At 40.6% G+C, this 15,035-nt stretch overlaps 3 protein-coding genes across 3 annotated transcripts; all 3 read left to right on the top strand.

The window, feature by feature from the left end:
* Window positions 1-4,400: 4,400 nt before the first annotated feature.
* CBG26213 lies at window positions 4,401-6,536 on the top strand (the record flags this gene model as incomplete). Its single annotated transcript, XM_045242954.1, has 8 exons — window positions 4,401-4,449; window positions 4,826-4,963; window positions 5,008-5,133; window positions 5,186-5,335; window positions 5,384-5,575; window positions 5,622-5,762; window positions 5,804-5,955; window positions 6,471-6,536. The coding sequence occupies 8 exons, from the start codon at window positions 4,401-4,403 to the stop codon at window positions 6,534-6,536; spliced, it is 1,014 nt and encodes a 337-aa protein (XP_045100446.1).
* Window positions 6,537-7,418: 882 nt separating this feature from the next.
* On the top strand, window positions 7,419-8,969 carry CBG26214 (the record flags this gene model as incomplete). The annotated part of the gene is made up of 6 exons (XM_045242955.1): window positions 7,419-7,429; window positions 7,567-7,623; window positions 7,672-8,279; window positions 8,326-8,376; window positions 8,426-8,701; window positions 8,884-8,969. 6 exons carry the CDS (start codon window positions 7,419-7,421, stop codon window positions 8,967-8,969), a joined length of 1,089 nt encoding a protein of 362 aa, XP_045100447.1.
* Window positions 8,970-9,738: 769 nt separating this feature from the next.
* CBG26215 lies at window positions 9,739-12,421 on the top strand (the record flags this gene model as incomplete). The annotated part of the gene is made up of 4 exons (XM_045242956.1): window positions 9,739-9,886; window positions 10,409-10,641; window positions 11,772-11,841; window positions 12,234-12,421. The coding sequence occupies 4 exons, from the start codon at window positions 9,739-9,741 to the stop codon at window positions 12,419-12,421; spliced, it is 639 nt and encodes a 212-aa protein (XP_045100448.1).
* Between the last annotated feature and the right edge of the window lie 2,614 nt (window positions 12,422-15,035).

Genomic DNA, 15,035 nt, shown 5'->3' on the forward strand with positions numbered 1-15,035 from the left:
TCAATTATCTCGCCCCTATTAGAGATATCAAAAATCGGTCAACTAATAAAATGTTTATCATAATATCACCAACATTTTTCAGTTGACAAGTTTTTGATATATCTTATGAGAACCGAGATAATTGAGCTCAAAGTGAACGTATACTTTCTGTTAGAGAAAATACGGTATCGTTTCAATTTCCTTCAACTTGTCGACCACACGGATCGTCCTTCTTTTTTTCTGTATCCAATTGACATTTTCCGCAAAAGTGAGAGATTGGTAGAAAGAAGAGACGCAGACAACATTTGGCACTTGGCCAACAAGACGTCAGCATTGGTGGCGGAGAAAAAAGAAAGATGGGGAGGAGAAGGGTTACTGTATGGATCGGATCGATGTTTTTGAATCGTTCAGGGACTGTAAATTTGCGAAGTTCAGCATATATTTCACAATAAATGCCTCGAATTTTTAGTCTCTGTTTCTCTCGCGCTCTCCCTTCACATAACGCTCTCTCGCTTTTTTCACAGTCTCTCACAAGTCCACGCAGAAGGGAGAAGTAAAAGGAAGATGGTGTGGAATAGTCGAATTATCTCAGTTCTTAATAAAGTTAGAAAACATTTGTCAACAGATAAAATCTTGCTGATATTATGATGAACAATTTAACAATTTTAAAGATTTTCGATATCTTTTGAAGGAACCGAGATAATTGAGCTTGAAGACAGTGTGCTTGTCTACTGTACCGAATTTGTTATGGTGAGCTTGGAGCTCGAATATCTAGGTTCTTATCAGTGATATCAAATTGCTATCAACTGATAAAATGTTCCTGCTATTGTGATAAACAATTTATCAGTCAACAACTTTTTGATATCTCTTATATGAGCCGAGATAATTGGGCTCTAAGTACACGTAAAGGGTGAGCTTCTAATGCAGTACCCCTTGGCTTTGGCTTGTTCTCTTGTGTACAAACTAACAATCACAATTTCATAACCCAAAATGAAACAATCAGAATTATTTTAAAAATCAATGATTGCTCATCTTCCACAACTTTCAACTTCGTCTGCAGCTTCTCAAACCACCGTGTTGCTTTGTAGTCTGGAAAACTTCTATTAAAATTTTCAATTTTTCATCTCTCCTATACTCGCCGGAGATTTGACCCTTCAAACATCTATGATTCCACTTGCGATGCTCCATATTCTTCTGGAAAGCCATCAAACCAAGAGTGATATTTGTTTTCACTGAAAATGAGATTCTGCGATTTCGGAGTCTGCGAGTTTAGAGTCAACTTCTAGCTAATTTATCTCGGTTCCTGTAAAAGATATCAAAAAGTGATCAACTGATAAAATGTTTGTGATTTTGTGATAAATATTTTTATAGTTGAACGTTTTTTGATATCTTACACAGGAACCAAGATAAACTGGCTCAAAGTTAAGAGATTGGCTCTCTCACTTGGAAGAAATTTTGCATACAACGGTTGTTTGCCGTCTTCCGGGATTTTGGCAATGTCATGAAGTTGGCGGCTGGTCATTTTACACTGGAAAAAACAACATTTGAAATCTGGAAAAATAAATAATAAAAAAATAAAAATCCATAGGAGCTAGTTGTACGAAAGTGGAAAAGTTACCGTAAAATTTGTAATAGAAGATGCTTCTAACTTTGAGCCGATGTATCTTAGTTATCGTCAAAGATAGAAAAAAGTTGTCAACTAATAAATTGTTTGTGATAATATGATAAATATTTTATCAGTTGACACATTTTTTATGTCTCTTATATGAGTCGAGATAAATTGGCTCAAAGTTGAGGGTTTGGGAACCCTTTTAATACAGGTTTCATGGTAAGCTTAAAGTCACAGTATCCTGTGGGAGCAGGTACTTTGGTTAAGAGCATATCTTATAGCTGCTGTCAAGTTTTTTAGTCTTATATTTTTGCCATCGTTTTTGCACAGGTCACATACACGGACCGGACCAACACCCTACCATGTGTCCCCCTCCATTATTCTTCTCTCCCCATAGGACCAACAGGTGTACGCAAAGAAGGGGTGCCGAAATCAACAAAGGGGGATAAGGAAAGGGCAGGGAAGCTAATTGCTACTAAAAATCTACAAAGTACTCGGAAACGCATATAATGATTGATGGGTTATATTCTCGAAGACAGTGCACAATTACCGTAACTTCGCTAATAACAATGCATGCACTTTGAGCTCAATTATGACGGTTACTGTAAGAGATATTTAAACTTTGTCAACTGATAAAACATTGGTGAAGTTATGATAAACAGTTTGTTAGTTAACAATTTTTGATATCTTTTGAAAGACCAGAGATAATGGAGATCAAAATGTGCGTATAGGGTGGGCTTATATTAGAGAAAATACGGTAATTGCATAAGAACGGCTACCCAGACCCAAAACTTCAAAACTTCAAAATTTTCGACATTTTTCAACTTTGAAAACAATCAAACAAACAAAAATCTACATGCATCTTTCTTATTTTCAGTTCCCCGTTCCCATTCCCATCTCCTCCACCCCCACCTCCATTCCCATCATAAAATTTCCAATATTTACAGTTTCGGTTCTATTCTTACTATCTTTTCATTTTTCTTCCACTTCCTCCGTTTTAAAAACAGCCAAAAATCTAGAAACGTTTCCAGGAAATCGCTGAGGATTCAGAAGAGAACTTTGTGGATCCACAGGAACTCGGCGGATCTCTGACGGATCCATGAGGTTTTATACCTGGGGTCAAAGAAACTGTGACTTGGTTAGAACGCTCTAGACGTCTGGGCACAGTAACACAATCCTCTTCCTGGACACTCTGGCCCTCTGGTCCTCACACTCCCAACCTGGCTCACGGACATTGAGCTCATAACACCTAGCAGACACTGCCCTTCACTGCCACCCCTCTCATCTTGACCATAACACTGACCTCTCGTTAACCGCAACACGGTTATTCATCCCATCTCATCATAACACACACTCGTTTGATGGCGGGATGTCCGTTGCGCGCGTACAGAAGGTGTGCGAGTCATCAGGTGGCAATTGTGTGTTTATGTAATGTTTTGACGATACGCAAGTGTCATGCAAATCAATTTTTATTTTATCTTCTTTGATTGGTTCAGTACTCGCCTTAAGTAAATAATCCATTTTTCCACTCCTCCTCATGGCTCAAGATGGGTCAAATTAAGACGAAAAACTCTATAAACTCTAGCAAGTGTCATGCAAATCAATTTTTATGTAATCCTCTTTTTGGTTTGTATCGATATTGTTAAGGTAGCGTTCTCATCTTCTGGTCAAGTCTAGTTAGTTACATATGTAGAACAAGTTAGTTAAGACTAGTTAGGTAGAAAAATCCCTATTTGGTCCCTTTTTCATTGAGAACGGCTCAAGATTAGGATAGAGCACCATAGTCGAAAACATGTCTAATTTTTTTTAACGACATCTAGGCTATGCTAGAATAGTTTATACCGAGCTAGGCTAGGCTAGGCTAGTTTAGGCTAGGCTAATTCAGGCTAGTAACTGTTAGGCTAGTAGGCGTAGTTCGAATTAAGAACTCACAGGAAGCATGAAAATAACAACCAGTTTAAAAGTATTTCATACCTAAAACCATCCACATACAGTACCGGTCAGTAAGATATGAAGAAATCTATTTTTCAATTGATTTTCAGTCGTTTTGACCATTTTCAGGAGTCTAGAGCTCGGCGGTCAAGATTCCGCTCACTTTAAAAACTTTAAAGGATGTAAAACAAACCTAGATTGATAAATTTGCATTTACAGAATTTCTTCAAAGTTCCTAGTTTTTAAGCTATTCTCAGATTTCTGAAAGACACCTTATTCGACCTATTTTTGTACTGAAAGCTTGAAAAAACAGGTGTCTTTCAGAGACCAGGAATCAAGTACTTTTCAAAAATTCTGTGAATGCAAAGTTTTCAAAAAATTTCAAAGTGATGGGACACTTGATAGGCAAGCTTTAGGATTTTGAAAATGCTGAAAATCAATCTTGTTGACCCGTACTGTAGGTTAGAGACTTCCTTGGCTAACCGCGTAGCTGACTTACCTAGTTCCCAGTCTCAAGCCAGCAAATTCATAAGCACTTACCAATAATCCACGCAAAATCGTGAGACATACACGAAAAAATAGTTCCACACACACACACACACACATCCCTCTCGCCTCCTCTTCTCCCTTGCCTCGTCTGTATGAAACGCTCTGTCTGCGTCTCTCTGTTCCACGTACTCTCTAGCGCAAATGTCACAGATATTCTAATGGTGGGAATTTTTGCTGCTGGGACAGGCGCCCGTGTATGTTGTGTTTTTGGTAGTAAGTGGTGGCCACCGAAGAGGGATATTGATTGATTTTTGTTATTTTTGTTGTCTAATCCTCTCTCAACCTCTCGTTATGAATTTTTTTAAAATTTCAGGTTTTATCTCCAAGCACTATGATATCGTCGATTCAAATCAAGGAATCTTCTGGAAACGCATCGAATCGTGAGGGTTTGAAAAATCTTTTGAAATTTTTGAAAGGCTGGTCATTTGTGCCCAAAAATAGCTAGTTTCAAAAAAATCTAGGGGTTCGGACCTGTTGTTCTTGCCAGTCAGAACCTTATAGAAGCCAATCCAAACATTCAACTTTGATCTCAATTATCTCAATTCCCGTAAAAGATATGAAAAAGTTGTCAATTGATGAATTAATTATCATAAAATAACCTACATTTCATCAGTTGACAGTTTTTGAAATGTCTTAAAGGAGCCGAGATAATTGAGCTTAAAGTTGACGGTTTGCATGGGCTTCTATTAGAGGGAATACGGTATATTGCATTAACGTCGATGTTTTGCCAAACAAGAAAGTTAATCGAATTTTCAGGCTCTCCCTTATTGATCAAGAATCTTCTCAAGCCGGAAACAGAAGTCATCGTTAGCTCCAGTCCGATGTCTCCATTGTCGTTTGATGATGGCCTCTCACTGATGGGACTATCGAATCTGGGACTCAGGATTGCAAATGGTAAGCGTAAAGCTCCAAACTAATCTCAAATTCACATTTTCCAGGATCACCAGCTTCTTCCACCTGCTCTACGTCTCTCCACTCCTCTCCTGCAACTACCCCGGACACCTCCATCCGCTACATCGCCACGCCATCTCCAGCTCGTCGCGTCGTCTCGTCTCCAGAATACGGTAACTTTAAATTCAAATCATTCCAGTTTAGCAAAAAAAAAACTTATTCCAGGCAATTACCCCTTGCTCTATGCGAAGACCTTTTTCGCGAGCAGTAAATCCAATGAGAGTAGGTTTATTGTGGTCCCAGATGGGCTCAAAGTAGTGAGCTACGATGTCCCAGAAGGTGCGTTCCAGACGGAATGGCAGAGACAAGCATACGGTAAGTCTTTGAAAGTCTTTGAAAAAAAGTTTGAAAATGGTTTTCCAGAAGTATTCCTGATGCAGTTGAGCTTGAAGGAGGCTTCAAAGGCTGGAGGACCGGGCCATGAAGGATCCTTCGATGCCGACGAACTCCATGAGGATGAGGCACAAGCTCGTCAAGCCTCAAGAGACGAATTCATGCTCAAAGAAGTTCTCCACCTGGAATCCTGGCCGGAAATCTATAGAAACTGGATGTTCTGTAAGTTGTACTTGTTTGTTTTACCCTAAACCACATAAACTTTCAGGCTGGAAGCTTCCCAACGGATCCTGGAAGGTCCCAGGTGGGTTGCTAAACCCTAGTGGAAGTCAGAAGCTACCCCAGGTGGTGTCTAGGGTCTCCACTTGGACAGCTCTTCGGAATCAATATTTGAGGAGGATGAATATAGGTGTGTCATTACTTTAAAACGTTTTATTGTATTTTTTCCAGACGACACTCCATTTGGGGAGGAAGAGTTCAAGCAGTTCAGATGGTTGGTAAAGAAGGAGCATGAGGAGCAACTCGCAAAAGGATGGATCACGGTGAAGACGTTGAAGGAGCAGAAGGAGCTGGGAGAGCCGGCGAAGAAAAGGTTCAAGGAGGTGGGTTCATTTTTATGGCACCTAATTATAGGGTTGGCTAGTTCACTTGTTTCAATTTTTCAGGCCCAGATCATGTCCATCTTGGAAAAGTTCTCCAAAAAGTCTCCATAGTCGAATGTTGTTCAATTTCTATTGCATAATAATCTAGTTGTTATCCATTTTGTTACATAAATGATCTCTTCTCTCATCCATAGTTTTTCATTGTCTCTTCTCCACGGGTTTCATGACCCATCTGATATCTTTAATTGCCATTTCAGTATTTTTAGATTGTCAGGTTCAGTGAGATACTGTAAGTGACCAAGCCAATGGTTTTGGTAGGTGAATATGAAGATTTTCAGTTTGGCTAATCTAGTTTTTTCAGGTTCTACGCTTCTGGAGATCCGGAGATTCATCGTCGTTTCCACGAAGTAGGATGATCAGGTGATTGTTCTGAATGTGGTGAGTTTTTTTTGGTACATCTAGGATTTCGTTGGGAGCTTTTACGCCAACGTCGGGAAGATCAAAACTAATTTCAGGAGCATCAACGCCAGCGTCTGAAGCTTCTACGCCAACGACAGGAGGATAAACGTCAACATCGGTGAGTTTTTTTGGCCTGTCTAGAGTTCGTCAGAGCTTCTACGCAAAAGCTGGGAGCTTCTATGCCAATGCAGGGAAGATCAACGTCAAGTTCGGGATCATCTGGAGGCTCATCGCCATCTCAGAAGTTTGATACTTTGGTTGTTTTGAATCTGGTGAGTCTTTTTTTCGTCTATTTAGGATTTCGACGACAACGTCGGGAGGAACTGTAGGTTTATTGTTCATTTCAACAAGCTGATGCCTTGATGATCGTTTAGAATCTGGTGAATCCTTTTTATGAGTATCTGGATTGTCAAAAACCTGTTTTCAGCTTCTAAGCCAATGTGGAGATCACCAACTTTAACATCCTAAGGATCTGGAGGTTCATCGTGGTCTCAAATAAATTCGGATACTTTGTTTGTTTTGAATCTGTTCAGTTTTTTTGGACCATCTAGGCTTTTGTCGTCACCGTCGGGAAGATCAACACCAACGTCTGGAAGATCAAATTCTACGCCAACATCGGGAGTATGGAGAGGTTCATCGTCGCAAATGAAGTCGGATGTTTTGGTGATTGTTCTGAATGAGGTAAATTCTTTTTGGTCTATCTAAAATTCCAAAATTCAAATCTGAAATCTCAGGATTCTGAAAGGTCTAAATATTCTAAAGTATATTTATTTTTCAGCTTGGCCCGCTCTTGCGCATCGCTTCAAAGTGCCCTTCTACAACATGTGCATTGACATTTCTGTTCAAATTCTGTTTATTTTAATAAACCATTCCAATTTTATCATACTGGTTTTTTTTCAATTTTTCTCTTTAATCTGGTTTTCGATAGCCATGTCCAATATCTTTATTCTTGTTTTTTTTCTACTTTCCAGATTCAACTCTCTATTTTCAGTAAACTACGAATCATGCCAAGAAAGTATGTGAGAAAGACCCCGGCTCCCGGTCAAGGTGCTCCAATGAGAGGGAACGGAAGAGGCTAGTTTTTAGAAATCTGAAATTTTGAGATTTACAACGTTCTCAAAAATCTCGAAAATCCCAAAAACCAATTTTCAGGAAGACATGTGGAGTTTTCGAACGAATTCCTCACAGTTCAGCCGTCGTCAGGAATCAGTAAGTATTTCAGTTCTTTCCAGAATCCTGAGTATTTTGATATTTTAGACAACGTGCAGCCCTTTGTGCCCCCAAGCAGAACGACTCAGGCATTTCTTTGGCCGGGTCCAAATGGTGTGCAGTTCCCGTGGTAGTGGGACCAAATGGACAGCCGCTACCGTCGATGGCCCATGGAAGAAATCTTTCGATGCCGATGATCCCCATGACCCCATTTACACCCTTTGGGGGTCAGATGTGGAATGGACCATCCTTCGGCTTCCATCCAGCTCCGGGACACCTTCAATCTCCGGCGACACCTCACTGGATGCCAGCTCCGTCGACGCCAGGCTGGATTCCAACTCCAAGCAGCCAAAATTCGACTCCAGGATCTGGAACTTCAGTTCCAAATTCTGTGTATGGTTTTGGGACCATCGGAGCTGCTTCGGAAGCTTCCCTTCCCCATCCGTCTTCTTCAACTGGAGCTTCAAGTGCACCTTCTCTTGAGGAGCAACTTCAGGACCTGCCAGTCACCGTCCAAGCTTCAGCTCGTCTTCGCCCAAGCTCTGTTTCCGCCCAAGTCTCCGTCCACGCTCCAGCTGCTCCAACTCCAGCTTCCCCTCCACGAGCAGCTCGTCAGCCACCCCGTTCATCCCAGTACTTCCCATATACTCCACCAAGTACAGTAATCAAAACTTAAACTTCATTCAAATTCAATTTTTTCAGCCGAACAACAGCGGCGCCGCCAGATGCTAGTTGAAATGGAGCACCAGAAAAGTAAGGATTCAAGTTTTTTTTACTGGAAAATTAAAAAGCTCTATTTTAGAAAGTAGGGAACACCGTAAGGAAGGAGAGGATTGGGAAGCCGAATGGTTGAGAGGTGAAAAGGAATTGAAGGAAGAGGAGGAACAACAGGACGCGGATCGCCGTCAAACTGAAGCGGTAGAAGCTGCCGAAATTGAGGAGCGGAGGAAGGAGAAAAAGAAGGAGAATTTGATGCTCGTGGACAAGATGAAAGATGAATGGCGAATAAAAAAAGGGATAGCTTCCTGGGCGAAGATGACCAAGGAGGATCGTCTGGAGTTAGCAAAAAAGGAGTTGGGTGAGATTAGATCTTCGAATTAAAAAAATGTGTTGAAATTTTCAGGATTGAAGGTCCTGGAGAAAGTCGAAAATGAGGAGGAGAAGAAGGAGAAGAAGGAGGACGATGAAGATGGTCCATCGACTTCTGGATCCTGAGGTAGGCCTAGTGTTTTTTTTTCTGTAACGCATAAAAGTTTTCAGATTTTCTGCGGTGCTCTTCAGTTCCCACGTTTCCATTGGTCTATCTTCTTCTACATGCCACCACTACTGTAATCCCATCGCCCTAGATATTGCATTTTTTCTTTGATTCCCTCTCCCCCTCTTTGATTCCTTCTACACGTCACTTTCCCTCTACCGTAATCCTAGCCTTCTACATACTGTCTCCTTATAGTTAGTTTGTATCCTTTGGATCCGGTCCCAAATAATGTACTGCCTTCGTTTTTCGATTCACTTGTGTTCGGTTACCTTATTCTTCATATCTGCCTACTTTCCGATGTTCCTCTTCTGCCTTTTTCTAAATTTAAATTAAACTTTTATCTGGATTCTCTCCTGTTTGATACATTGGGTTATATAATAACTTTTAATGAATTCAAAACCTATATAGTTTTCTAGTATCTTAACTGTCTGATTCCTGGTTTCCATTGGACCAACAACTGATTTCGAAGCTTCATTTCAGATTGTTTTTTCAGCTATATTTGCAAATAGACTCTTCTTTCTGATCGTTCCTCCAAATAACGCCTTTTCAATACCTAACATCTGTCCTCCCTCTCACGTTGTTCCAAATTTCGTTTCTTGTCGCCCTGCACTACCAAGTCTGTACTCTCCAACAGTCTACAGTTTCACGGATTCTAGGTGCGAGCGCCCCCCCCCCCTCCCTTTTGCTTGGGTGGTCCATCTGTTCGCATAGAGCTGTGATTCACCAGCTCTCTCTCTCTCTCTCTCTCCCTCTCTCCCTCTCCCTCTCTCTCTCTCTCTCTCTCTCTCTCTCTCTCTCTCTCTCTCTCTTTATTTGGTATTTCCAGGTCCACCATCCGAATCTTCGAATACTTCACCGTCATGGAGAACATTCCCAACCACACCATCTACCGTCCGATTCCCGTTTACGGCGTCCCACCGATTGGAAGGACTCCGCAGGGGATGGCGAGCACGATCGTTGTAATTGAACGACACGAGGCATCGGCATTTATGCCATACTGTGCTCGTAGTAAGTTTTTCGAAGCTCTTTGCTAATTGAAACAACCAACTTTCCCTCAGTTTGCACAAAAATATGTAAATGATTCAAATTAAAAAATTGCATTATGTTTGAAACAAAAATTTTACAGTAAAGGTTTCAAATTTTTATAGGAGGTACACCCACCTAATCCTTCTTCGCCATGGTAGCTGCTCCGAGCAACATCATCTACGGGTTTTTGCCGGTCGGGAGGACTCAGGGAATGGCAAGCACGATTGTTAAAATTCAAGGAGATTGGCCATCAGCATTTAAGCCATACTTTGCTCCTAGTAAGTTTCTTAATTTACAATTAGCAATCTAGTTGATGACATTTCAATATGTTTCGTTTTCAGATAAAAAAAAGAAGAGTCACTGGCGCTTGGCTGGGATGCGATGTTTGGAGGCGCATCAAATCTACAGGTCAGTCTAGAAGGTCCGCCTTTTAGTCACCAGCCGGGCGAAGGAATTCACTGATAGATGTTTAGACAACATAGAGAACGATTTTATCCCTTTCAGCTTTTCCTCTTCATGCCCCTCAGGTTGCCGCTTCTCCGAAAGCTTGCAGTTTCGGACCACTCAAGTTCCGAACCCAGAAGGAACTTCATGCTTACCGGTTGGATAGAACGGCGTTTTTCAAGACCTTCGCAGTTCTGGAGCCAGTGGACCCAATGTCTCCAGAATACCAGGATCGACTGGGGAGGCCAAGAAAAACGCCGCTTCTTCTTCTATCTACCAAGATGATAAAATCTGTTAGTTTTCGAAAAAAGTATAGTTTGATGTCTTTTTTTCCCAATTCCAGTGCTCCGCTCGTCTCTCTTTAATCCAGACCTGGATGTTGCTATTCCCCAGAAAATCAAATCACGCGACTCTTTTTTTGTTTTATCAAAAAGCTCATCAAGGCTCATGAGCCTTTCTGTGATTTTTATTAAGAAGCTCATATGGCTCATCATAAATAAAAAAGAAAAGAAATCAGAAAAAATCATGAGTGGCCATGGAATACTCTAAATATCAAGTCATTTCTAGGCCATTTTAACAAGGCCTACTATTGCATGTTGAGTTCTTTAGGGCACCTAATTCTATGGCCTAAAAATGTTATAACATTCACCTGATACGTTTTCTAAGTCATTTTAACGAGGTGGCCTAGAAAACTCAACTTTCAAAAAGTTATTTTTTTCGCACCATCCCTGTTTCTAACACTTTTATACGTCTGGCTATTGTGGAAATTCATTCATTCCTTTATAAAATTTCTAAAAACGAATCCACAATTCTCATCAAAAAATTCCCAATAGAGCGAATATACAAGATTTCCAGTTTTTTTTGTTTTCAGGCTCAATGAATTTTCCCATGATCCAGGATGGTTCAAAAAGGACCACAAGGTTTTCTAGGACCATACAAAACCGGCAGGTGCTGTAATTAACAAAAAACTGTCTTCACCTCACCAAAACCTCGGAAGGGTGGCCCAGGAAAGACCCCATGTTCTCACGGGACCGAACAAAATTACCAGGTGGTACTGTAATTAACAGAAAAGAACTGTCTTTACCTTTTAGATCCGCCCATCGAGATATTAGAATCGGAAGTCATTCGTTTTGTTTTGGTCTTGTTTCTTGAATGCCGTAAATCCTCAATTTTGAGTTCAATTGTCTTGGTTCTTGTGGAAGATATCAAAAATGTGTCAACTGATAAAATGTTTGTGACATTGTGATAAGCAATTTATCAGTTGACTGTTTTTTAATCTTTATTACGGGAACCGAGATGAACTGGCTGAAAGTTAGGGGTGCCTCTTCTATTAAAGGTTTTAAGCGTATTTTTAAGTACAAGCCTATTTGCCGCGCTTCCGGCGTTTCAAATATTTCATTATTTTCGGTTTATTTATTTCCAGGTTCATCAAAAGTTATGTTTGCTTCAGTCAACTCCAGTTTCCTGTACGACGCCATGGATGGTCAGCCACAGTAAGTGCTTTGTTTTTGGGCTTATATTTTTTAACTTCGAAATTAGAGCTTAGAAATTAGAGTATTTGCATTCAAGCCTCAAATTGTGAGCTTTCAGATTAGAAGTCATACTTTTAAACTTCAAACTTTACAAGCTTCAAAATTAAAAACTTCATTTAAGTTAGCAGTTTTCAAAGCATCAATTCCTAAGCTTTCCGATTTGAGCTCCAAGTTTTGAGCTCAAGTTTTCTAGTTCCAATTGGAATTCTTTTAATTTTAAGCTTATAGTTTGTAGGCTCGGTTTGAGATAAGCTATAATGGGGGATTTGATTTTAAGCTTCACATTTTTCAGTGTCGAGTTTAAAGCTTTAATTTTTCAAATTCTGTAAAGTTCATTTTTTTCATCTTTTCAGGCTTACCTCCGAGTCCTCCTGGCCAACAGTCTACTCCGCAGACTAGATATTTTTATCCAGTTGTGCAGACTCTTTTATGGAGCTTATCCATTACCAGGTGGAGCCTAGACAAGTGGACTTTTCAACCCAATACCAAGGACAGTGTTATTTGGAGCCGATTCTGTGTCAAGTGGAGCAACAGCCAGTAGAACTACCAAGCCAAGGAAAATGGAAAACAACTCGAGGAACTTTATCATGGATCTATCGGCCAGTCTGAAAAGCAATCACCTGTGTAAGCCTTGGAATCTAAAGATGAAGGTACCAAAGACCAGGAGAACGAGAAGCCAGCGGGCTACAAGACCCGCCTGTGCACCCATTACTCATCAGGAAGGAAGTGTCCAAAACGATCCAAATGCCAATTTGCACATGGACCCAAGGAGCTTCGAAGCCGCGTCTCACCTGCAAAGGATCCCAGACTCAAAACCATGGTCTGTCGGAGCATTGGAAGCTGCTCCCTGGGAATTCGATGCCGCTTTTTGCACCCGGAGGATGGGCAGGATTACCGGAAGGCCATGGGTTTTGAAGAGAAGAAAGATGCGCATAGCAAGAAGGTGCAGTCGCTTCATGTAAGTTTCTAAAAGATTTTGAACTACATTAATCTAACTGAAAACTTTTAGAACATCAGAAAGCATCACCTAGTTGGTTCTCAGGAGGAAATGGACGTTGAGCTGGAGGCCAAGAGGAGATCATTATTATGATCTCCATGGAATGACGACCAATGGAGCCGAGATCTACGTCGAGGAAATCGTTGTGCAGATGAGGAAGGAGCAAGTGAAGAGAGGATGGTTTGAGACCGGGCGAGGAAACCATTCCAAGTGGAATTTCCCGGCTATTAAACTTCTTTTAATTGATAAATATGTAGAGGGGTCACCTTGGGGAGTGTTGGATTCCCCGTGACGGCTCCAGAGAAACAAGCTACCTCTTTGTGCGTGATGTCTGGCAAATTAGGGGAAAGTGCATCGGTAACAGGGGAACTAATTCTGTCTGTAGCGAGGAGTGGGACGACGAGCGGGCTTGGTGTGGAAATAATAGTAACAACAGTAGTATCAGTGACCCATTTATTGAGCGGAATATATTTAATAAAGAGAATATATCGTCAATAAGAGGTTTCCTCGGAGTCGGGCTGGCTTGGAGACGGACGAGAAGGACATCACTGATCACTCAATAGTTGAAGGGGCAAAAAGCCTTGGGCAACAAAAACCCTTCTCCTACCGGTGACAAGCTTATCGCATCTCATAGACAAAGTTCCCAAGCTGCACACGCTTCCCAGTGGTCACGATGACACTGTTAGGAAAACACTCATGAAACAGGTCACAGAACTGGCCGTTAGTCTATTCAGAAGGAAATCTATATCAACTCACACCATTAGCGGTTTTCTATAGTCCAATAAGGCCGGTAAAGCGATCGGGGATCGCGGTAGGGCTTACAGTATTGGAATAGTAGGAAAAATGATGAGTAATGAGGTTGACGGACTTGCAAACTGAAGGTAAACGTCACGGAACAGCACTGACTGCTATACTATGATTAATCTGAGCAAAACGCAGCAAAAACTACGTAAAAACACAATTAATCTGAATAGAAAGTAGGCCAGTAAACCCGTTTCGAGTGTGTGTGCGCCTTTAACCCCTTCGTGGCGAGACCTCAACGATAGGGCGCGCTTGCACGAAGGGAGAGGAAAAAGGCGGGAATTTGAATATGAGAAGGCAATAAAAGACTAATAAGCAAAGGAGAATAAAGAGAATAAAGTGGGAANAATAGGAAGATTTCTGAGGAGTAAGCACAGTGGGCTGGGCCTAGAGGTCCTCAGAATATCTTAAAGTTGTTGAGTCGGTGGATAGCCACGCGGACTCGACAACAAAATATTCTGATTCTAATTATGTTTCTATTTCTCCTGATCAGTTGAATCCGGGAATTCTTGTTTTGACTATTCTGTAATTTGTAATGCCTTCAAGTTTGTATGTTTGTTATAATTTTGAAATAATAAAAAATTTAATATATAATAAAATAACATTGTTTACTATTCACAAGTACAAAGTACAATCAAAGTTTGACAATGAATCCCAAACCGTTCACTTCTAGTCCATGTATCCTGAGATTCTGAAATTCGGAGATTCTAGGATCCTGAGATTTAGAGGTTTTGAGGTTCTGAAATTCTGAAATTCTGAGATTCGGATATTCTGACTTTAGAGTTTCTGAAATCCCGAGATTTTGAGATTCTGAGATTCTAAGATTCTAAGATTCTGAGATTCTGAGATTCTGAGTTTAGAGTTTCTGAAATCCCGAGATTTTGAGATTCTAAGATTCTAAGATTCTAAGATTCTAAGATTCTGAGATTCTGAGATTCTGAGATTCTGAGATTCTGAGATTCTGAGATTCTGAGATTCTGAGATTCTGAGTTTAGAGTTTCTGAAATCCCGAGATTTTGAGATTCTAAGATTCTAAGATTCTAAGATTCTAAGATTCTAAGATTCTGAGATTCTGAGATTCTGAGATTCTGAGATTCTGAGATTCTGAGATTCTGAGATTCTGAGGTTCTGAGATTAGAGTTTCTGAAATCCCGAGATTTTGAGATTCTAAGATTCTAAGATTCTGAGATTCTGAGATTCTGAGATTCTGAGATTCTGAGATTCTGAGGTTCTGAAATCCCGAGATTTTGAAATTCTAAGATTCTAAGATTCTAAGATTCTAAGATTCTAAGATTCTGAGATTCTGAGATTCTGAAATTCGGAGATTCTAGGATCCTGAGATTTAGAGGTTTTGAGG

The sequence above is a fragment of the Caenorhabditis briggsae genome, assembly GCF_000004555.2.
Source record: "Caenorhabditis briggsae complete genome, chrII, whole genome shotgun sequence".
NCBI lineage: Eukaryota > Metazoa > Nematoda > Chromadorea > Rhabditida > Rhabditidae > Caenorhabditis > Caenorhabditis briggsae.